Genomic DNA, 23,664 nt, shown 5'->3' with positions numbered 1-23,664 from the left:
GTTTCTCTGTGTAGCCTTGGCTGTCCTGGAACTCACTCTGTAGACCAGGCTGGCCTCGAACTCAGAACTCCACCTGCCTCTGCCTCCTAAGTGCTGGGATTAAAGGTGTGTGCCACCATTGCCCGGCTATATTTTGTTTTTGAAACAGGGTCTTGTGATTACCAGACTAGCCTCAAACTCACCACATCCCAGCTTTCCTTTCCTTTTCCTTTTCCTTTTCCTTTTCCTTTTCCTTTCCTTTCCTTTCCTTCCCTTCCCTTTCCTGAGAGTATCTCAGCCTACCAAGGCAATCACAGCACCCAGAGTGCCGGACTACAGGTGCAACAAGGGTCGCCCCACTACTCCCAGCCCCCTACTCCACCCTCCATCTGTCTGTGTTCCATGTCTGATGCCCATGTGGCTTGCTGGCCCCATTTAGAAGGTGCTGGATCGGTGCTGGGTGGATGAGGGTTAGGAAGGACACGCCCCTTTCACCCCACATGTGCTGACCTTTATAGAAGCCCCCCCTCAGTACCCAATACACATCTTCATAGCATTGAATATGTAGTGAATGTGTGGCACCTGTGTGTGCATGTGTCTGCCCCTGAAAACACACGTGACACCCAACAAAGAGACACCACAGCATCCGAGATGGAAACAACTAGTGTATTGATTTGTCGGAGAGCAGAGGTGCGGATGGGAAATGGGGTGAAGGGTTCCTTAGTGTTTGTGGTAGCCACCAATCACCACGCCCTCTAGTCTTCTCACTGGACCCAGCAGGCTCCTCATCTCCAGGAGCCTGCATCCCTCTCGTCCCTGTCTCCCACCTGACACTGCCCTCCATCACTGGGACAGAGCTTAGCAGGCTCGTAAGCTGGGAAAAGGTAGGCTCAAGCTGATCTTCCCTTCTCCTCCCCGCCATTCCCATCTCTTGTCTAAATAAAATATAGAAAAAGCAAGCATGGCAGATTTGCCCCTGGGAACCCACTCGCCCCAGGCTAGGGAAGGGCAGGAAGAGGGTAGGGCAGGCAGAGAGCCTCCGGGTGTAGTGACCTTCTCGGCCATCCTCTCTGCACCCCACTTCTCTGCAGCTGGCGTGGCAGCGGGCCAGCTGTGGGAGGAGGCTGGTGAAGAGAACTCCATGCCTGCCTCTCAGGCACCATGTGTCAGGGTCCTGGGGTGAGTGCAAAGCCAAGGCCAAGGCAGCAGGACAAATCTAGACTCTATAAAAGCAGTCCTTTCCCTGGGCTCCTAGGGAAGCCCTTTGGTTTTAAGGCAGACACAGGGAAAGAAAGGGAAAGGACTTAGGATTGAGATAAAGACTTTTTTTTTTTTTTGCTTGTGTTTTTCCTTCAGTATAAAACCACTGTAGAAAATAACTTCTCTTAGAAAAAAATAGAAGGAAAAAAAAACCCAAAGGCAGGGAATAAATTTTTCTTTGGCTTCAGGCCTGTTCTCCTAAGGAACAGAGCAGGAGGTGGCGTGTGGCGAGGGGAGCAGGTGGCCTCTGCCCCCACCCCTGCCTGGCAGGTCCCAGATTACATGATGCTGCAGTTCTGGGAGCTCTAAGAGAGAAGAGAAGGCAGAGGTGTGAGCGGCAGTGGCTGACCCTTCCTCTCCCTCCCTGACCCCGAAGGGGGGGGGTTCCCCAACCCTCACACTCTGGGCCTTGCCCTCGAGTCTGGGGTTCAGACAGGAGGGGCAGAGTGCAAGAGGGGCTGCAAGGAGGGGGACCCCACTCCCGTGAGCGGCCCTGCCCTGCCGCTCAGTGGACAGTATCCTGCGGTAGGGTGGAGAGGACTCACCTGGGTCCTGGGACTGGAGTTGCCCAGGAGGTAGGAGCGGGTGACAATGTTGTCCCCGAAGCTGCCACCCCCACTGCCCCCCACACTGCGGAAGCTTCGAGTGACCGTGACACTGGAGGCAGAAGAGCCAGAGGAGATGGATCCGCCCACCTGGGCTCCTGAGCCACTGGCGGCCTTCTCAGCAGGCTGCCCACAAGTCCCGCACAGCACGGTGCGTGAGCGCAGGTTGTACTCGGCGGGGTCCCCCGAGCTGCTGCAGTGGGCACCCTGGGAAGGGAGACAAGGCTCAGGAGGGACAGTGAGTTTGGGACTGACTTCTTAGGACCAGCACCTAGGCTCTGGGCTCCCGGAGCTTCCTAGCCATTGGGCAGAAGGTGACCTCTGTCTGTACCCAGACAACCAGAGTGAAGGGGACCTGGGAGGCCTGTGGCTGGGAGGAAAGGCGCGACAGGAGGAGACAGCCAGGAAGCCTTCGAAATAAAGAGCTGCGGCTTTAACCCTCTCCTGAATCCGAGACACTTATGGAGTAATCAAGAGGAAGACTGAAGATGGAGAAACTTAATTTGTGAGGGGACAGGAATGAGAGAACCATCGTTGCTGGGAAATCTGAGGAGACGCATGCAATAGGGCAGAAGAGACAAGAGAGAAGGTGCATGCAGGGGAGTGAGGAGGAGAGGCGGGGCTGGGGCCAGCTCTGTCCTCCCATCCCCTTCCCAGGATACAAATCCAGATCCCTGGCCACTGCCACCGTGAAGTCCATGGCACCAGAAAGTCCCCACTCCCTTCCTTACTGGACACCTGGGTTCCCTGCTCGAGGTAGAGGAGGAGAGGGAAGAAAGGCCAGGCAGCAAGTGGCATTCCAAAACATTCTTTAATGAAAAGACTTTGGCATGGAGGAGGGAGAGGTGCCCTAGGCTGGCAGGGCTACCCTTGTGGGCGGGGCCTCAGCGGCGGCTGCCACTCACACGGTGGTGATGGAGGAGCTCATCTCCATCCTCTTCATCATCCTCATTGTCCTCAACCATGGTCAGTGAGCGCACCAGCTTGCGCATGGCCACTTCCTATGGGGACATAAGCCCAGGCCAAGAGTCAGGGGGTGAGGGCTGTGCAGCCTATCTACCCATAGTAACCACCTAGAACCTTCCGGACCCTTATAGCCTTGCTCCAACCTCTGATGTTGGGGCTAAGGACGGACACACGCGTGCGCAGAGAGGACACGGCTGACAGTTCAGTGCTCATTAAGCTGGAGTCTGCTGTTAACACTCACTGGCTGACTTCCGCTCATTATTCTACTGGGGAAACTTTTGGCTTGCTTACTGGGTGGGAATCAGGGGCTCAGGAAAGTGATCCTAAACCCAAGGCAGGTTCCCTTGGGTTGGAGCTCGCTATCTCCCATTATGACCACCAGGGGGAGCCTTGTCCAGCAGGCTACCGGCTGCAGCATGCTCACCTCGCCGTTGGAGTTGATGAGAGCGGTGCGCAGGCTGCTCCCACAGCCCCAGGTGTTCTGCGCCTTCCACACCAAGTCAGTAGGGGGGCTATGGGTGCCCCCAGCTCCTGAAGCCCAGATCTAAGCAAAGATGGTTTAAGAGATGTGTTTATTCTGAATGCTCCTGTCCTGAGGTCAATTTCTCCACCCCAGAGTCCCGCGTGCTGGCCGGCCGGCCCTTCCACTCACCGTCACCACCTGCCCTGCCTTCAGAGTGAACTTCGGTGGGAAGCGATAGGTCATCAGAGGATCATCACCGTTCTGACGCCTGATCTGCCAGTTGCCCATGGACTGGTCCTGCAAGTAGGGTAGAGGGAGGAGCACGGCAAACTCAGCCTGGCTCTTGGCTCGGCTCCCTCAGGAGCTCAGGTAGGCTGGGCGCCGGTGTACACCTGCAGTTCCAGCTACTGTGGAGGCTGAGGCAGGGGAACAGCTTAATCCCGGGAGGCCAAAAGCATTCCGGGCAAGACCCCACCCATGGTGGGGGGTGGGGGAAGAAGGCAGAGAAGGCAGGCCTGCCACCACTACTTCTGGCATTCGCTCAAGGGCCATACTGTGCCACACACACCCATATCGTGCATCTCCCCAACAGTTTAAAGATGTAAGGACTGGGGAGACGGCTCAGAGGTAAGAGCACTGTCTGCTCTTCTAGAGGTCCTGAGTTCAATTCCCAGCAACCATATGGTGGCTCACAACCATCTGTAACGAGATCTGACCCCCTCTTCTGGAGTGTCTGAAGACAGCAACAGTGTACTCATAAATAAAACAAATATATCTTTAGGGGGAAAAAAGATGTAAAGACTACCGCACACTCCAAATTCCTAGGAAGGGAGACATGCTCGGCAGAGCCAAGGGCTCCCAGCCACTGCAAACAAGACCCTGGTCCCAGCCCACCTCGTTGGACTTGTTGCGCAGACGCACGAACTTTCCCTCTTCATCTACTTCCTCTACCGCCACGCGGCCGCTAGTGCGAGCGTGCTGCGAGAAGCTGCTCCGGCTTTCAGAAGCCTCCAGCTTGCGCTTTTTGGTGACGCTGCCTCCACCCTGAGACTGGGAGGAGTGGGAGGAGGTGCGGCCACGGCTGCGCTGCGAGGTTGGGCTGGGGGACAGGCGGAGCCTGGGAGGAAGGAGACAATGTTAGTGAGGCGGCCGCCGGACAGAGGCCCTGACGCCGGCTCCGGAGCCTCCCGGCTCACCTCTCCTCCTCGCCCTCCAGCAGCTTTCGATAGGCATGGATCTCCATGTCCAGGGCCAGCTTGATGTCCAGCAGCTCCTGGTACTCATCCAGCTGCTGCTGCATCCTCGCCCGCATCTCGGCCATCTCTCGTTCCTTTTCAGCCAGCAGGCGCCGGCTAGTGTCCCGCTCGCGGGCCAGCGAGTCCTCCAGGTCCCGCAGCTTTGCCTCCTTGGCTGCCAACTGGGGTAGGGAGGATAAGGGTCTGATGAACTCCCAAGGGCGGATGAAGATGGAAGAGCACGGGGAAGGCAGAGGAACACTCAGGATCTGCAGGCTCTCTCTAGAGCCACCTTGGCTTTATCCAGTGACCAGGAAGCCCTTCCTAACATCTGACTGAAAACTCCCATGGAGGATAGACCCCCATCTCCCTTTGTCACAAATAGTACAGCCAGCTAAAATAATAACGACACATGTAAATCCACCCCCCCCCAAAAAAAAAAGCCTGGCAGTGGTGGCGCACACCTGTAATCCCAGCACTCTGGGAGGCAGAGGCAGGCGGATTTCTGAGTTCGAGGCCAGCCTGGTCTACAGAGTGAGTTCCAGGCCAGCCAGGGCTACACAGAGAAACCCTGTCTTGAAAAAAACAAATCCAACCCCCCCACACACACACACACACAAAATATCGACACATGTAGCACTTCACACTGCAGTGTCATGACAGACCTGGGAACTGGGAAGAACAACAACGTTCAGCGTTTTCCATTCTCTTTTGTTTTAAAGGGTTTTTTTTTTTTTGTTTGTTGTTTGTTTATTTACAGTTTTTGAGATAAGTTTTCTCTATGTAGTTCTGACTGTCCTGGAACTCTCTAAGTCGACCAAGCTGGCCTTGAACTCAAGAACCTGCCTGCTTCTGCCTCCAGAGTGCTGGATTAAAGACATGTGTGCCACCACAGCCTGCCTTCTTTTCTTTCTTTTTTGAGACAGAGTCTCATGTAGTCCAGACTGGCCTCAAACCTGCTGTATAGTTGAGGAGGACCTTGGATCTCTTGACACTTCAGCCTGGGATGAAAGGTCCACTCTACCGCGCCTGCTCTCTGTGGTCTGGGATAGAACCCCCGCCTTGGTGCATGAGGAGCAAGCACTGTACACGCTGAGCTCCACACTCTGCCCCAGGGAAGCGCCATTTCCAGGCAGGAAAGGCGACTGGCTTTGTAACTCAGTGAGAAAGCATCTGTCTACCATACACAAGGCCTCTGGTTCAGTCCCCAGCAGGCACAGAACAAACACGAAAATCCCTTCACACACAGTAAAATAGAGGCTCTGAGGGTCAAGGCAAGCTAAAGGGGAACCCTGGGAAACCAGACAGGCATCAGATTCCAAACCATGGGGTGTGGTCCTGGGGCCCTTTCCCCCCTCCTCCTCCTCTTCTCTGTGGGCTTCTGCAATATCTGCTTAGAGCAGTGCTGTGGTGGGAAGGGTAAACTGGGCATCACCTGCTTCTGCAGCTGGCTGAGCTGAGCCGAGAGGCTGTCGATGCGGATTCGAGACTGCTGCAGTTCCTCGTGGGCAGCCCCCACGAGGTTGCTGTTCCTCTCAGCAGACTGCCTGGCATTATCCAGCTGCAGGAGCACACAGTTATGAGAGCAGGAACCTGGAGGTGGGGGCCTGAGGTCCTGGGCTACCCAATCCCCCTGCCACCACCCACCCGTCCTCAGGGCACACCCTGCATGGGGAGGGTGGGCTGCTCCTGCGGCACTAGGGAGGGGAGAGGAGAGGAGGCGGCCAGCACCTTGGCAGAGTATGTCTTTTCTAGCTCCTTCTTATACTGTTCCACCTGGTCCTCATGCTGGGCCCGCAGCTCCTGCAGGGCATCTGCCAGCCGGCTCTCAAACTCTCGCTGCTTCCCGTTATCGATCTCCACAAGCCGGGTCTCATGCCGGCGCTTGGTCTCACGCAGTTCCTGAAAGGGTTAAGTGAAGACACTTAGAACATCAGAATGGTTCCTTAGACGCTAAGACCAGAAGTCCACGCTCCCTATCTTGCCTTAACCCCACAGGCCAGGCACGGGCAGCCCTCCGTTAGCCTGGCAGACAGGTGACCGCTCCCAGCCTGGGCCCAGTGTCCAGCTGCCCATAGTCAGACCCACACAGCGTGACGCTTACCTCACTGTAAATGTTCTTCTGGAAGTCGAGTTCCTCCTTCAGGGTCTGCAGCCTGTTCTCAGCGTCCACTCGCCTCAGCATCTCATCCTGAAGCTGCTTCTTAGCCTCGCCTAGGGCTGCCTCAAGCTGAGAGGAAGGAAGCCATGTTCATGGAGAGGGTGTTCGCAATATGCCAAGGAAGCTGAGCGATGGCTGTCCCCGGGGCGAGCAGGGCCAGAGGCAGGGAAGGCCGTCAGTGCCCACACGGGGAAGGACACCCACATTCTCACAGTAACTGCCCGGGGCAGCCATGGCACTAAGAAATCAAGGGTGAGGGCGCATGCCATTGGCCCGGCAACCTGAGTTCCCTCCCTAGAGCCCACATGGCAGGGGAGGGCAGGTTCCTGCAAGGTGTCCTCTGGTCTCAACGTGTGTGCTGTGGCACGGCCCACAGTCATAAACGCCCCTGTGTAGGAACCCCCTTTCTTGGCCCGACACAGCAGTTACTATGAAGGAGGTCCACATAGAATGTAGCAGCCACAGGAAGACGGAAACAAAGTGTGGAGGCGGGAAAGCCTAGGACTCAAAGGACAGGCGAGTGGAGACCAGGAAGGGACATTTGTGGCTGCAGGGGCTGCAAGGGCTGCAGGGCAGGCCGGGTACAAGCATCATCTTATCAGGATGGCTGGTCCTGTCAAAGCTAAAGGGCTGTTGGGGGTGGGGGTGGGGAGTCAGAGCAGGACCGGCAGGCAAAGGCTAGACCAGATGGAGATAGCCTTAATTGCCCTGGAGAATGGTTTCCGGAGGAAGCACCAAGCTAAGGCATTCATCTTGGGCAAATGCAGGTGGCTCAGTAGGTCTGGAAGAGCTGGAGAAGGAGCTGAGGGAGGGAGCTGAGGGAGGGGGAGGGCAGGGCCCAAGGGGCCTTGGCTCTGGAGTCACTAAACTGTGTCCCTAACTTCTTCCCTCCTGCAGTCTGAGAGATCAGAGGAGCAGAGGGGAGAACCTGGAAGTGGCGGACACTGCACACACAGGCAGCACTGAGCCCACCTAGGTACACTTAGCTATCAGCACCCTGCAATGGCCTCAGTGCACACCACACCTAGGTACACTTAGCTATCAGCACCCTGCGATGGCCTCAGTGCACAGCTCTCCCCTGAAGCCGATGGAGCTGTCTAGGGGGACAGGAGGGGAGGAATCAGGGCTAGGTATACTACACCAGGCTGTTAAACAGAGCTGGTCTGTGGGTTGCTCAGAGCTGGTGGCCAAGGACAGCTGAGCAACGTTCTGTGCCGGCCAAGCGAAGAACAGACGCACGGGACTGAATGACAGGTGGGAGCCAACACCTCCCTGGTCCACTCCTCAGTGGGGTCACTGGGTCACTGGGGTCACAGGCCTACCTTGGCAACCTGCCCCCGCAGATCGTGGAGCTCGCCTTCCAACGTGCGCTTCTCGCTGAGAGCAGTGCTCAGGGCAGCCTCCTTGGAATTGAGAAGAGCCTCCAGGTCCTTGAGCCGGGCCTGCGCAGCCAGCAAGTCCCCCTCCTTCTTGGTATTGCTATAAAAGAGGAGAGCAGGTTTCAGGAACGCATACATCTGGGATGGGACCACTCTGCGGTCCCCGAAGCCGTCAGAAGAGGGCATCCTTACATTAGGTTTGTTGGCATCCACCAGCTTCTGGGGCTGGGCTATCACCACCCCTAAGATTTCCCAAAAGCCCCTTCTTGCTCCTCTACCTTCCCATGACTCAGGGCCCAAGAACGTGCCTGGGGCCATGGCGAGGCTAGATCAGATGAGATGAATGCCTGGCTCTCTCTGCCTCCTGTTCCCTCTAAAACAGACAGGGCCCCTTTGTCCCTGACCCCTTCCCACACAGGGCCTCCACCGGGCCCTCCCGACTCCACCCACCTCCCCATTCAACTTGCTTCCCTCCCTTGGAGCCAACAGACTGTGAGTGTCTTGGCCACGCACACCCCAAGTCCTACGCACATACCCCCCCCCACCCCTCCAATTGGAGTTCCAAATTAGTCTAATCCCTTTTGCCCAAGTGGGACTTTGGGGGGAAAACGTCTCCCCAGGGAGACCAGAGGCAAGAGTAAGGGAAGCATATGAGATGTTTCCCTTCTCTCTCGGGATTTCGTCCTAAGACCCTGCTCCCCACACAGCAGAGGGACCCTCCATTAGATCCCCGACAATAGGCTAAGCCCGCCCTACTGCTGGGCTTTCTGACATCGGTTCCAGATCCATGGGGTTCCAGTCTGGAGCCACACCCTATCCCTAGCTCCTTAGTAGACAAAGCTATTTAGTTAGTCTCTACAGCCTAGGAATGCCTCTGCCTCCCCCACATTCCTGATTCCTTCTGCTAGTGAACTAGAGAAGCAGAGAAGTCCTAATTGTCCTAATTTCCTGAAAATCTCTGGAAAGCCCAAGAACTTTCCAGACATAATCCCTTCATAAGTACTAGAGGGAGAGGGAACAGTAGACCCTGGGAGAGGGAAAGGGGGAACGGTAGACCCTGGGAGAGGGAAAGGGGGAACGGTAGACCCTGGGAGGGGGTAAAGAAAGCAGTAGACCCTGGGGAGGGTGAGGGGGATCAGTAGACGCTGGGAAGGGGGAGGGGGAGCAGCAGACCCTGAGAGAGGGCCTGGTACTAGTAACCAACTGCAGAATTATCTGTTCTCATCAGGAGCCCGCCCCAGCAAAAGGAAAACTAGGGGCTGAGGAGATGGTTCTGCTTAAGGATCGTCCACGCCAGCATGAGGAACTGAGTTTGGATGGGCAGCCACACAAGGGGGGGGGGTTGGGTAAGGGGGCTGGGAGGGGGGTAAGACCAGCACTTCTAAGGTGAGACAGGAGCTCCAGAGAACAGCCCCAGGGGCGTGCAGCTCAATTACCCTGGCTGTACAGTGGCAAACAAAAAGCCACGTTTGAAGCTAGGTGAAGGGTAAAAGACCGACCCCGGAGGCAGTCCTCCAACCTCTACCTCCAGCAGACCAGCACCCGTGTGTTTGCATGCATGTGATACATCCCAAAATTAAAAAGGAAAACAGGTGGGCATGTTAGGTAGGGTCGCCCACTTCAGCGAGAGCAGCCTAGCCTGTCAGCATCTTTCCCTTGCCACAAAGTCTTTAATCAGTGACAGGCCTAGCAATCCACCTGCAGTACAGAGAAAAGGCTACACTTGGAAGCTAAGGAGGTAGGAGTTACTTAGGAGATTTCAGAGAGCCACATCCTCCACTTAGGTTCTCCGGGTCTGGGAGGACCACAGAGGGTCAGGGAGGACCACAGAGGGTCAGGGAGGACCACAGAGGGTCAGGGAGGACCACAGAGGGTCAGGGAAGACTGCGGAGTCCTGGAGGCTGCTCCTCAGGCTGTTATTCCCTCCACACCAGGGAAACAAATGATTTAACGCAATGGTGTCTTTCTCCTGCAGAGGCCCTTTCAGAACCAGAGACTATTTCTCCTCCTCCATCTTAGCACAAAAAGCTAAAAATAAAGTCAAAGCCCAGCTCAGGTTTTGGCTGCCGTCCGGCCCAGCCCTGGCTAGAAGCACGGCCCCAACTTTCCATGACTTCAGAACTTTTCCGAAGCTGAGACAGCTGCAGGGGAGGAAAGAAAATGAAGAAAAAACACGGGTGCAGGCAGCAAGCTTCGGAGACGGAATCCGAGCTCCTTGGGCCAGCTCCAAGGCTGGCAGTGGCTTCCCACAGGGGCCTCTCCATCCCACAGGCCAAGGGCTGGGGTGCTGCTGGTGATGTGGGGGAGACTTAGAGGACCAGCTCCGAGTCCTTCAGCCTCCCCGTTTTACAGATGAGGAAACTGAGTCGCCGAGGAGGATGCATGGCCAACATCAAGCATGGCAGACAGCCGCAGGGGCAGTGTCCAAGCTGATGTTCTCACACTCCCCACCCCCATCCACCAAGCCCTCCTGAGCCTCAGGGGTGGGGAGACTACAGAGATAAGCCAGGAGCAGAAGGAGTGGATCCCTTTCAACAAACCCATCCCTGACTGGGCTGAGGATGCAATGAGCGCCTCAAGGACACTTCCTAGCCCTGCCTCCTTGGACACTAGCGGTGGAATTCCCAGGGTTCCCTGTAACCTTGGCTGTACCCCAGGATGTGATGCAAAAGCCCTGTTCTCCAGGACTGTACGGTCTGACATGCACAGGGCTGGGTTTTTATGATAATCTAGCCGTGTGTCACTGTAACAATGGAGTTGTGTTGTAAGAAGTTATTAACTAGTTTCATCATTATGCAAACATCACGGTGTGATCACACAAGATGGTAGAAGCTTTCGGGACCCTCAGATGACTTGCCACTGACAGAAACTGTTCTGTGGGGCATGACTGTAAGAGCAGACGCTTGTTATGTGCCAGGCACTGCTGTAATGATGACACTATTAACTGCCCTTGGACATGGATGCCATTACCAATGCAATTCAGAAAAGGCAGGCCGGAGAGCTGGAGCCAGGGCCCTGCAGAGAGCAGAGCTTGGGTTCAGTGAAATCCAGGGGGCTGTTTCTCCATCCCTTCCAGGACTTTACCCAGAGACTCCATTAAGGACTCAGACACACCCTGTTGCTGAAGGAAACCTCAAGTACACATTATCAAGGAAGAACTTGTGGTTTTCTTAGTCAGGCATGGGGAGCCCCAACTAAGGGGAAGAAGCCACTATCACCCACAGGCTCATGACTCAGCTCTTGGGAGCTCTGTAGACAGAGACACAAGCTCGCCCTAAGAAACAGGGAGCAGGGAGGGGTGCGTCTCCTCTCCCCTTCTCTAATCTTCTTTGTATAGCCTTGGCTGTCCTGGAACTTTGTAGATCAGGCTGGCCTCTAATCAGAGATCAGTCTACCTCTGCCTCCTGACTGCTGGGATTAAAGGCGTGCACCACCGAGCCCTGAAAATTCCTATCTTTTTTTTTTTTAACAACAAAAAAATGTTTTTAAATCATGCTTTAAGCCTGGTATGGTGATATATAACTATAGTCTCAGCACTTGGAAAGCAGAAGCAGTCATATCTCAGAGAGCTCATGGCCAGTCTGTTCTCCACAGAGTTCCAGACCAGCCAGAACTACACAGTGAGATACTATTCTCAAAAAAGGAAAGAAAAGAAAAAGAAAAAACAACATATTTCGTGTATAGCAATGCAAGGTACATGTTTAACACTTTAACTGGTATTTGATATCATTTAAAAGTTTTTTGTTTTTGTTTTGTTTTTTTCGAGACAGGGTTTCTCTGTATAGCCCTGGCTGTCCTGGAACTCACTCTGTAGACCAGGCTGGCCTCGAACTCAGAAATCTGCCTGCCTCTGCCTCCCAGAGTGCTGGGATTACAGGTGTGCACCACCACCTTCTGGCTTAAAACAGATATTTAAAAGAGGGAAAAAATATTGAGCTAAATGGCTCTCCTTTATCTATCCAAAACCATTTCCTTCCTCGGAGAGGGAAGCCCTCGGACTGGGCTGGCCATGCAGACACCGAACAGGCCTAGGCGGCAGTGTCTGCACAGAGGTGTGGTCCAGTTCCAGCCCACTGGGCGTGGTAGTGGGGGAGCTGGATTTATGCAGGGTTGGTATGGAGGACTGGGTGGGGCAGACCAGGGAGCTGGGAAGGGGTAGGAACCCGGGCTCCTCTGTGACTCATGTTCAGAGCCACAATACCAGGGCAGGGGCGGGAAGTTGTCCGGTGCCCCCCGGGGCGGGGAGGGGGGGGACGACAGTGAGACCCTGCCTGCCGAGACGCGGTCCGGTCCTAGGCCTGGTGCCATGCTCCGCGTGAGCAAAGGAGGGGTTGCACCCCGCCGCCTCCTGGGGCCGGGCAAGAAGGGTTGGGTATCCGGTTTAACCCATCCCAGTGGGCAATCCTGGCTCAAAGAGGGGCGTGGGGGAGGGGGGCAGAGCGGTCAGGAACCAGGTAAGCGGGAAGCCGACGGGGTGCGGGGCGGGGGGCAAGCCTGGGGTCCCCGGGCCGCTTCAGGGAGGAAAGGCAGCAGCGGCAGAAGGGCTGGCTGGGCAGAGCGCCAGGCGCTGACCCGCCCACTGAGTCATCCTCTTCAGCCACCTCAGACGCCAGATATGGAAGCCGCGCGGCCTGTTTGGCCTGGTTGCCGGGAGCAACAGCCGAAGCCCGGAGGGAGTGGCCTGCATTTCCTCCCCGGTCCTGGGGGAGGGACCGGCGGCCCAGACTCTACACCCGGCTAAAAATAAGGAGCAGGAGGAATGACAGAGCGGCCCGCGCCCCGCCCGCCCGCCCGCCGCCAGCCTCACCGGCCCTCGGCGTTCCCCATGGCTGGGCCAGAGAGACCAAGGCCTCGCGCCCTCAGGAGTTCCGGAAAGATCCGGTGACCCCTGTGGCTGGGCAGGTGCTGAGGTGCTGCTCCCGGGTCCTCCTGGGACCGCAACCCCTCCACCTTGCTAACTTCCGGCCCTACCCTGCGCAAGCTGCTTGCTCGACCTAGGCCCATATTGATTTATTTATTATTTATTTTTATTCATGACAGGGTCTCAGGTATCGGAGGGTACCTCGAATTTGCTAAGTGAAGTCAAGAATGACCTTAAACAGCCGGGCGGTGGCGCACGCCTGTAATCCCAGCACTCTGGGAGGCAGAGGCAGGCAGATTTCTGAGTTCGAGGACAGCCTGGTCTACAGAGTGAGCTCCAGGACAGCTAGGGCTACACAGAGAAACCCTGTCTCAAAAAAATAAATCCAAAAAAACCAAAAAAAAAAAAAAAAAAAAAAAGAATGACCTTAATGACCTTAAACTTCTGATCCCCCTGCTGCTTACCTTCCAAGTGCTGGGATTACATGTAACCGCATGGGACGCTGGGATCAAACCCAAAGCTAGGCAAGCAAGCTACCTTCCCAGACCCTATTTTTTTTCCACTAACCATTCAGTCTCCTTTATCTTAATTATGTAGATATGAATGATGCATGTACTGCATATTAAATACAGAAAGCTTTCTACATCTGGCCTAGCACAGCAACCCCGCCCGTTCTCCACATGTTCAGAGCTCCACCTCAGCCCAGGTTTTTATCTGTGGGATCTTTGGGGTTTTTTATATGTCCCCTTAATACCTTAAAGTTCAGGTGTTCAGGGCTTCTAGACTAACCTTTGGACTAATTTCTACACTTTCCTTCATAGATGTAGACAAGAAAACCTAAAGAAGGCCAGGTCCAAACACTAAAACCTACCCATCAGGTTTCCCGCGCGTACACTCCAGACAGACAGGGACAAAGCAAAGAGATAGGGGCTGGGGTGTGATTTTTTGGGTCCAACTCCCAGTACAAAAAGGGAAGGGGGGAAGGGAGTTGAGGGTTTGGGAGTGTGAGGAAGGAGAAAGAGAAGGAAGTGTTAGGAGGCAGATGGGCTGCAGAGGGCAAGGGAGATACAGTCCTATTAGAAGTGCGCTCTGTGCTGCTGGGAGACCCCTGTCAAAACGACAGGGGCCTAAGGAATCTACCACCCTTGACCACCTTCAAACTTTAGGCTGGCTCTGGACTCTGCAGCTACCCAAGATAACCACTGCCCGCTGCTTGGTTTCTTGGCTGGTTCCATGGGTCTGTGACCACTTCCAAATTCTGGCAGGATGTGGGCAGCCCCACTCTGGCATGCTAAGTAAGGTAGGAAGTAAGCAAGGCACTCAGGAGTCTCCTGGGCCTTCCTCAAAGCCTGTCCTGTAAAACTCTGGATGCCTGTCATCTGTAAACCACAAGGTTACGGCTGGGAGGTGGTTGCACACACCTTTAATCCCAGCACTTGGGAAGCAGAAGCAAAGGAGATCTGTGAGTTCAAAGAAGCCAGTCTGGTCTATAGAGTGAGTTCCAGGACAGCCAGGGCTACACAGAGAAACTTTGTCTCAAAAAAAAAAAAAAGAAAGAAAAAAAAAGAAAAGAAAAAGAAAGGAAAGGAAAGCAAGCACCCTGTCAGTGCCACAGTGCAGGCCACCTCAGGCCTCCCCACGCAGGCAAGCGTGCCCGTGGCTGGCAAAGCTCAGCTTCCTGAAGCCTCTCTGACTTTTGAACAGGCCTGGAATCTAGTGGGGTTTGAGGCCTCAGATCTGCTTCCAGGGCAGCCAGGATCTCAGCTGCCTTCCCCTCAAACAAAGACAAGTCTTCATTCCAGAATGAGGGAGAGTCTGGTAGGGTTCTGGTGCCCAGAGCACGATAGGAGGCCTGTTGACATGTTCAGACATCACTCTAGCAGAGGCCCTGGGCCTGGCAAGGGGCCAGGCCTGAGTCACAGCTGCTGGATGTATCAACGTGGCATTGTACAAAAGAGAGGCCTGGAGCCGGAGGCCAGAGCACGGGGTCCTAGACACCCAGCAACCAGCTTCTCCCCACTCCTGCCTTCCCTCGGTCTTCTGATAAACCTCACTTCTCCTCTTTCTAACCTACTATTCCAGAAGCCAAGCTTGTATTGTCAAGGTAGGGCCTGAGGACAGATAGAGTAAGACAGCAGGAAGGTAAGGAGGGTGGCCTGAGGAGGCAGAATGACCTGAGGGACTCCTCAGAAAGTGTGACTCAGCAATGACTTCTTGGGACTTTTTTTTGTTGTTGTTCCTCCCCCCCCCCCCCCCCGCCCTCCCCCCCCCCCCCCGCCCCTTCCTGACCGGGTTTCTCTGTGTAGCCCTGGCTGTCCTGGAACTCACACTGTAGACCAGGCTGGCCTCAAACTCTGAAATCCGCCTGCCTCTGCCTCCTGGAGTGCTGGGATTACAGGCGTGCGCCACCACAGCCCGGATTCTTGGGACTTATCACCTCCATCTGGTAGCACACACTTATTAACCCTGACTGTCTCAGGAGGGAGGCTAAGCCACACCCCAAGTCAGGAGAGGAAGCAGAGGAAAAGCTTTGAACTTCTGGTCTCACTACACCTCGGCTAAACCTGGACGGATGCAACAAGTGCTCCCAGCTGGCGGAGGCCGAAGCCATAGAGCTTCTGCGAGAAGAAAAGGAGCCTTTCCGTTTCCAAAAGTCTCCTCACCCTTGACCACTGCTTGCAGAAGCCCTACCCCTTAAAAAGGTCATCTAGCTCTCTGAGGTGGCCCTAAAGGGGTTCTATATGTCCCCGATGGTTTGATGTAAGGAAAGCCCACTTTCCAGCAGCTCCTTCCCTGACTAGACAAGCTCTGGGTCTCCCATGCACTCTGAACCCTGCACGCCACCCATGACTCAACGCCCACTTCCGGCCTGGATCCCAGCCTGACTTATTCCCTGCTTCAGCAGGCGGGGAATGGCTTCCCCCATCACAGATGGTAAGGTAGGGAGAGCCCCTTCCTGAATATTGTCCCTTTGCTTAAGGGATTTGTAAGGGCCAAGACTCAGCGCATTGGCTGGGTACACCACTAGGAGCGTCAGGCGAGCAGGTAAGGTCACTGCGCACCACCTGCTAGCTTCTGGCGTGTGAGGTCTGACCCTGGCAGTTGGACAGATCAGTCCTGTCTCTCCCAGGAGCCTCCCTTCCAGCCCTGAAACTGGTCAGTCAGTGCCACAGGCAGACTGCTCTGCTACACGACAGGGCCCTTTCTAGTGTCCTGAAGGTAGGCAGACACTGAAATGAACTTTATTTTCCCAACAGCAGTGAAAACAAAGCCCACGCCAAGACAGTAGTGTCCTAATAATTAACCAACTCCAACAAGCTCTTTCCGAGAAGCAGGAAGGAAACCAGGGGCTGTAGTCCCACTGCTGTGGGAAATAGTTCTATTAAAAACGAAAAACCTGCACTGACTATTAACTATACTCCAATTTATTACGCTTGGTTTTATTACCTCTCATGTGGTATTTAGAGGACTTTCCTCACTTTATGGGTCACTGTACTGCTTTGAAACCCAAGGCACAGATCTGTTCTAACTCCCTTTCTTTGACTGTTAGGGAAATAAAGGGAGAGGACTGATTAATTCAAGGTCACACTGCAATTTAGGGACAAGGGTAAACCTAGAGATAGGGATACTGAGGGCCATAGCTGTTTTAACTATGACCTAATACTATCTGTCATTTTGTTGGTGGACCATCTTACTGAGAAATAACAGGCATTGCAACTTCTCCAGTGTCTCCATGTATGCTAGTGCTGGCCTGGGTCACCTTTAGTACATTTATGGGACCAAGGAAGGGAAGCTAGAAGACTCTTCCCAGTGTCTGGGCCTCCAGACAGTCGCACGTCTAGCTCTGGCTGTTGGAGCTGGGCAGGGCCGGGAGGGCAGAGTGTAAGGAGAGCAGAGGGCACAGCTGTAGGTGAGGGCGGAAGGCATCTTCCCAGCTGCCCTGGCTTCAGCCTTGCCAATGAGCTTCTGGGTGGCATGCAGAAGTGTCACTGACCACTTGAGGCCAGAGGAAGGCAGTAGAGCCCGGTGGGAAACACACACACACACACACACACACATACACACACACAATGTGTCATTAGCCTCAGAGCAGAATCTCTAGGCAGCAGAAGTGAGCCTTGGCTATATTTCCAACCTGTCTTTCATGCTAGGGAAGGTTTAATTGAGGAGCCACCGGAAGTCAGAAGCTCATGTCCTAACCTTTCACCCTGCAGGGTGAGGGCCAAGCCTCTGCCTTCTGCAGCTTGTGCTGTCCCTGTGATTACCGCAGCTTGCAGCCCCTGCTTCTCTGCACTGGGGTCTCAGACGTCTGCCATGCAGAGGGTGGGGCATGGACACCAAAGTCTTAGGGGTTAAAGGTGCTTCTGCGTTGTGGTTCGGGAGTCGTCTCCACTTCTGAACAGCCTCCAACAGTTTCTTATGGAAGGCACACTCTGCCCACACTCTGGGTCTCCACAGAGCCAGGACTAGCCTGGAATTCACCACACTCCTCCCGCCTCAGCCACTCAAGCTCTGGGAATTACAAGCTTGTTCTGCCAAACCTCACTGGCACTAGAGACTGAACATGGGACCCAATCATGCTAGACAAGTGTTCTACAACTGACCCTTAGCTATAACTCAGTATACGTGTGTGTGTGTGTGTGTGTGTGTGTGTGTGTGTGTGTGGTGTGTCTCTGTATCTCTGTGTGTGTCTCTGTGTGTCTGTTGTGTGTCTCTGTGTACGCGTTTGTGTGTCTTTTGTGTTATGTGTATGTGTGTGCGTCTGTTGTGTTGTTATATGTATGTCTCTGTGTGTCTCTGTGTGTGAGTTTGTGTGCCTGTGTGTCTGTTGTGTTGCTATGTGTATGTCTGTGTGTGTCTGTATGTGTCTCTGTGTGTGAGTTTGTATGTGTGTGTGTTGTGTTGTTATGTGTATGTCTCTGTGTGTCTGTTGTGTGTTTCTGTGTGTGAGTTTGTGTGTGTGTGTGTGTGTCTCTGTATATGTGTATGTGTCTGGGTGTGTGGGTGTGTGTCTCTGTGTGTATATGGTGATAGCTGGCACTGTGCCATAGAGCCACACCCTATTCCTCTTTGCCATTCTAATTTCCTATGTACAATGCCTGTTCTGAACCCTGGTTCCAGATTCTACCAGTCTTTCTTTTGTTTTTAATAAAAATATAAGAAATCTGTGTGCATGTATGTGTACATATGTGTTTATGTGAGTATGTGTGTAAAATGTATTGTGTGGTTGCCCATAGACCTGTGGAAACCAAAAAAGGTGTCAGATCCCCTGAGCTGGAGTCACAGGCAGTGTTAAGCTGCCCGTGAGCACTGGGAACTGAACTCTGCTCCTCTAATAAGCAGCAAGTGCTCATAAGTCCTGGGCCGGCTCTCTAGCACCAACTATCTGTTCTCAGAAGTGTAGGGTGGCCAGCAGCAGTGCAGGCGCACGCCTTTAATCCCAGCACTTGGGAGGCAGAGAGGCAGGAGGATTTCTTTAAGTTGGAGGCCAGCCTGGTCTGCAGAGTTCCGGAACAGCCAGGGCTACACAGAGAAGCTCAGTCTCAAAATCAACCAACCAACCAACCAATCATTGTGTGGGGAATGGCCTGGCAAGGTGGCACTTGTCTTAATTCCCACTACTCCAAAATCACAGGCAGGCGGACATTTGAGGCCAGCCTGATGGATGTACATAGTGGCCTCCAGGCCAGTCAGGGCTACAAAACAAGATCCTGTTTCAAAACAAAAAAAAAAAAATTGGGGGGAGTACCCAGAGAGATGGCTCCGTGGTTAAGAGCATTTGTTCTTGCAGAGGGCCAGGGTCCCCTGCACCCTCATGGTGGCTCACAACTATCCAACTCCAGTTCAGGAGATCAGATGCCACCTTCTGACCTCCACAGGTACCAGGCATGCTTGTGGTACACATACATAAATGCAGGAGAAAAATATAGTTTATGGAGTGCCGGCAAGATGACTCTTGAGTTCCACCCCTGGGGCCTGTGGAAGGAGAGCTCTGACTCCTGTAAGTTGCCCTCTGACCTCTATTTGTGTCACTCCTCAAAGAGATGAATTGGAGTATTGAGCACCCCACAAGAGTGGTGAGTTGGGCAGTAACTACAGACCGCCTGCATCCTTTTAGTTTTGTTTTGTTTTGCTTTGTTTGAGATGAGGCTGCACTATATAGCCTGGACTAACTTTGTAAGCTAGGCTAGCCTAACCCAAACTTCTGGCGATCCTCCTGTGAGCTAGAATTACTATCAGAGGTTCCAAGGAAGGAGGCAAGGGACGATCAAGAAGGTTTCCTGGGTAAGAGTGCTTGCCGCCAAGCCTGATGACATGAGTTCGATCCCCAAGCCCCATATCAGGTAGGAGAGAACCAAATTCCCCAAGTTGTGTTCTGCTGTGTACACTGGCCCATGTGCGTGCATTCTCACACTTAAATAAACCTAAAGATGGTGGAGGCAGGAAAGGGACCCCAGGATGCTGTGGAGAGAGGCTAGAAGATGCAGATACCCAGACCCACAGCCTTCCCTTTCAGACTTCTGTGGTCTACACTCCCTGTCTCGTGTTGTCTCTTACAAAGCCACCAGGGTAGGAGGGGTGGCGTCTGAGTCATGCACGCAGCTGTCTAGCTGGGAGTAAGGCTTGCCCGGCCCTGAGCCTGGCTGGGGTGAGCCTACCCCTTGCTCCAGCTGTCTGCTTCTCCCAGCTTAGACCTCTAAACCTCCTGAGGAGAGGAGGAGAGAGGGGAGGAGAGTTGTCTTGTTTTCAGAGCCTCCGCTGCGGGACTTAGCGATCTGGCTTGAAAACCAGAGGCCTGTGGGTAGAGACCCAAGCTGAGCAACGCCAAGGACTGTCACAGGGTCTCACAGTTCTAACTCTAAGCCTGACCCTGAACTCTGAGCTCGAATTAAACATTAAACAGGTCCCTTTCCCCTACTTCCGGCTCTGGTGGGAAGGACTACTGGACAATGCCTTTCATCCTCCCCATGCCTTCCAGGCCATTTCTCCACCTCAGCCTGAGCTCAGCAGCCATAAAAAGGGGCAGTGGCGGCGAGTCTTCTACGATTGACACAGAAGGGCAGACACCCACCTCAGTTCCTTCGCCTCCGCTCCACCCCACCAGCACGGACCTTGGTGTGTAGACCCAGCCCCCTTCCCGGAAGCCCAGCCTCCTCAGTTAGGATCAGTGGGGACTAGAGGCAGGTGGCTAAATATAAAAAGTCCACACATCACCCGGCCCCTACTCAATATGTCTACACACCACCTGGTGTCCCAGGCTGGACAGCTGCACTGGGGGCAGAAGACACAGAGTGGTGTGGCTAGATGAACAAGAAGCTATAGATGTGACTGTCCTTGTCCCCGGATCTACTGTATAAGTTCTGTACCGGGATCTGCAAGAGCTTTGGTGGCTGACTTAACTAATTTAGATCACTAACTAGTTAACTCACTAGGACTCTTTTAACTTGCCTCATGTATTTCTTGGGTTTTTTGGGGGGGTTTTTTGTTTTTTTGTTTGTTTGTTTTTTCAAGACAGGGTTTCTCTGTGTAGCCCTGGCTGTCCTGGAACTCATTCTGTAGACCAGACTGGTCCCGAACTCAGAAATCAGCCTGCCTCTGCCTCCCAAGTGCTGGGATTAAAGGCGTGCGCCACCACCGCCTGGCTACCACATGTATTTCTTGATAAGGTATTCATAGCCCTATTGGATAAAAAGACAGGTAATTCCTATTAGCAGAAAGGCTGGACCCATCTGTGCATGTGACCTCCACTCACACTCAGGCAGTGGGCTTTACCATACTCACTACCTAGGGCTGGACTCTGGAAAGGAATAGAACGACCAACCACAGGTACACAATGGGTTTTGTCAGAAGATAATGCAAAAAGGAAAAGGAGAACGAGAAGTCAAAGCTACCAGCCCCTTAGGTGTCTGCACACACGTCTGACCGACGCTCTTTGGCTTGGGTCTACAATGCAGAAGAAAAGACCACAGACAGAGCCAAATGGGAGTCCCAGGAGCAAGGGCCCAAACTTCCAGGCTTTGGAAAGCCTTTTTAGAAAGAAGGTGGAGTCAAGTAGGGTGGGGTAGGGTGGGGCAGGGATGGGTACGGTGGGAGTGGCCTGAAGCTCCCTAACGGCTGGATTTCAAAAATGTAATTGTATTCCAGTGGTTTAATAAAATCAAGACATCAACAGCTCAGAGGATGGGCCAAAGTAACGTCTGGCTTGGCTAGGAAAATGAAAGTGGCAGAGCGAGGAAAGGACAGAGCTTCCAAACCTTTAAGTCACTAAACCGAGAGGGCCCGGACTGGGGTGTCCCAGACCCAAGCATAACAGAATTTCCAGAGCCATTAGCTTCTGTGCCCAGTCTCCTCCCCGCCCTCCCTTGCATTCCTAACCCTGGCAGGCAGAGGGCTGTGGGATCTGCGGGGGAGAGGATCTCCTGGTGCGCTTCTGGTGGGCCTGAGAGTCTAGGAAAAGCCCCAGACATTCTCAGCTCCTAGAACGAACCAGAAGGCCATGCTTACACAGCCATGGCATAAAGGGGCTACGCAGCCTTAGTAACCCTCTACGGTACCACTGGGCAAACGTCGGTGTGTGCGCTATGTCTTAGTAGACATCATGTGTCTAGAGCCACGTTGGGCAAGATTGGCAAATTGCCAAATTTACTAAGAAAGTTCTAATAAAACCCTTTCACCCATTCTGATGTGTCCCGGGCGGCGTTCGGGAGTTCCAAGACCTGGTAGAGCCTGTTCTGCCTTCCTCAAGCCCATCCCCCAGGCTCCAAATGGCAGTAAAATCCCACCTTGACAGACTGAGGCCCTGTCGCCTCGCTACTTGGTCTCAATGCCCCCACCACTCTTCATATCCCCCACCCTCTCACAGAGACCCCCTCCCTTCTGTGTCCTATCATGACTATTACCCTTGGCACTGCCAGTCACCCGCGGGAGGCAGTTCCGGGGAGGGAGGGGACTAGATGGCCAGTTACAGGCGACCGCTGCCTCCCCGGTGCCGGCCGGCCGGGCCTCACTCACCGCGCCTTCAGCTCCTTGAACTCCTCGCGCACTTTGCTCAGCTCCAGCTGGAGACGGGCGCGCTCCTTGGCCACAGAGTCGAGGGTCTTGCGGGCATCCCCCAGCTCGGCCTCGTAGGCCGCCTTGATGCCGGACACCTCTCGGCTGACCACCTCTTCAGACTCAGTGATGCGAAGGCGCAGCCCCGCGTTCTCGGTCTCCAGGGAACGCACGCGATCGATGTACACGGCCAGGCGGTCATTGAGCTCCTGGAGGTCCTCCTTCTCCTGCAGCCGGGTGATCCGAGTGGGCGACAGCGGGGTAGAGCTGGCCTGCGCCCCACTGCGGGTGGCGCGCCGCTGAGATGGGGTCTCCATGGCCGGCAGGGTGGCAGTGCTGCCCGCTGGGCAGGGGTCCCGAGAAGGGCGCGGGACTTGGACGGAAGGACAGAGGCTGCTCAGGGGGACAGCGAGCCGGCGAAGCTCGCTCCTGGCAGGCGTGGAGATCTGGGCTGGGCGCTGGCGCACCTCGGGATCTGGGTTGGCTGGTGTTGAGGCTGAGGCAGCGTTCCCGCGAACACTGAGTCACTGACAGCCGCGCAGAGGCTCTAATAGGCCCTCCTCTACAGGGGGTGGATCCACGGCTCTTAAAGGAACCATCCTATACCCAAAGGGGCGGGGGCAGGTGTGGTGAGGAGGAGCCAGCATGCCAACCCTCGCTCTGCAGAGCACCCCTTTCAGGCCTGGGGCTTCACAGCCTTGGTTCCTGCCTACTCAACTCCAAGCTTGCCTTTGGCCTTCTGGGGTAAAGGGCAGCACCAAGGAATGAGAGTGGGTGGGCAAAGGGGCGTGGCGAGGGACCTGGGGAAGTAGGTGCAAAGTAAGGAGAGGCCCAGGCATCCCCAGGGAGCCACGGCAGCTGGGGGAGGGCTGAGGCTGCTGCCCATCAGTGACTCACCCCACTTCCACCGCTGGCTCCCCTTCCCTCGGTAGTACTAGTGAGTCACCTCTCCCCCACGCACAGGAGCTGCCCATCCAGGGCTGCGATTCAGTACCCCAGGAGGGAGATGGCAGAGGAACGGCTCAGTTTTTAGGTAACTGAGGGATTACCTTATGCCCTCAAGTTTGGGGGCAAAGATCAAGGGCCTTTTCTAAAATAAACAAACAAACAAACCTATGCACTATGCACTTCCCTTATATTTCTGGCTTTAAAACCAAACATCGGGTTTTAGATCTAAGAAATAAGCCTCAGTCCCCAAGAGAAGGCCAAGAATAGAAGCTAGGAGCTGGCCCCTCCCAGCCCCTCCCTTTCATTTGGACCCAGACAGCTGGAAAGGGGGGCTGTAGAAACCCCTCCCTTTCGGCCCCCTCCTTCAGCTCACTCCACCCACCGAGTCCAAGACTGTACTTATTTTAATGGATAATTTAAAACAGACACTGAAGCTGTGCGTGCACTCAGCACATGGCCAGGACACCAGGTTCCAGATTTTTGTGGCTGCAAGAAGGGCCTGAAAAGAGGAACGGGGTCGGAGGGTTGTTAATGCAGGGTCTCCATCCTGGCTCCATTCCAAACAGTGGGAGCAAGGATGGCAAAGCTACCCCTCCTCAGCCTCTGCATGCCTTTCTAGACAGATCCGGGTGGGCCCTGACTAGACTTCCGCCCGGGTACAGTGACCCTGGTCCCCTGTCCCAGGTTCGTCAGCCTCCATCAAAGTCTAGCTGTCTGGTCCTCTCCTGTAGCCCCAGCCTAAGGTGCACTAGCCCC

The 23,664-nt window shown here is 54.5% G+C and overlaps 1 protein-coding gene across 1 annotated transcript; it reads right to left on the bottom strand.

Moving 5' to 3' along the window:
- Positions 1 to 624: 624 nt before the first annotated feature.
- Lmna (lamin A/C) lies at positions 625 to 22,511 on the bottom strand. Its single transcript, XM_052180123.1, has 12 exons — positions 21,922 to 22,511; positions 7,992 to 8,148; positions 6,613 to 6,738; positions 6,240 to 6,410; positions 5,944 to 6,069; positions 4,470 to 4,690; positions 4,168 to 4,390; positions 3,463 to 3,570; positions 3,235 to 3,354; positions 2,750 to 2,845; positions 1,785 to 2,051; positions 625 to 1,544 (listed from the first exon to the last, which is right to left on the bottom strand). Exons 1-12 carry the CDS (start codon positions 22,275 to 22,277, stop codon positions 1,518 to 1,520), a joined length of 1,998 nt encoding a protein of 665 aa, XP_052036083.1. The 5' UTR covers positions 22,278 to 22,511; the 3' UTR covers positions 625 to 1,517.
- Between the last annotated feature and the right edge of the window lie 1,153 nt (positions 22,512 to 23,664).

The sequence above is a fragment of the Apodemus sylvaticus genome, chromosome 4 (genome assembly GCF_947179515.1).
Source record: "Apodemus sylvaticus chromosome 4, mApoSyl1.1, whole genome shotgun sequence".
Classification (NCBI taxonomy): domain Eukaryota; kingdom Metazoa; phylum Chordata; class Mammalia; order Rodentia; family Muridae; genus Apodemus; species Apodemus sylvaticus.
The sequence above is the reverse complement of the archived record's forward strand: the minus strand, read 5'-3'. Positions and strand labels throughout refer to the sequence as shown.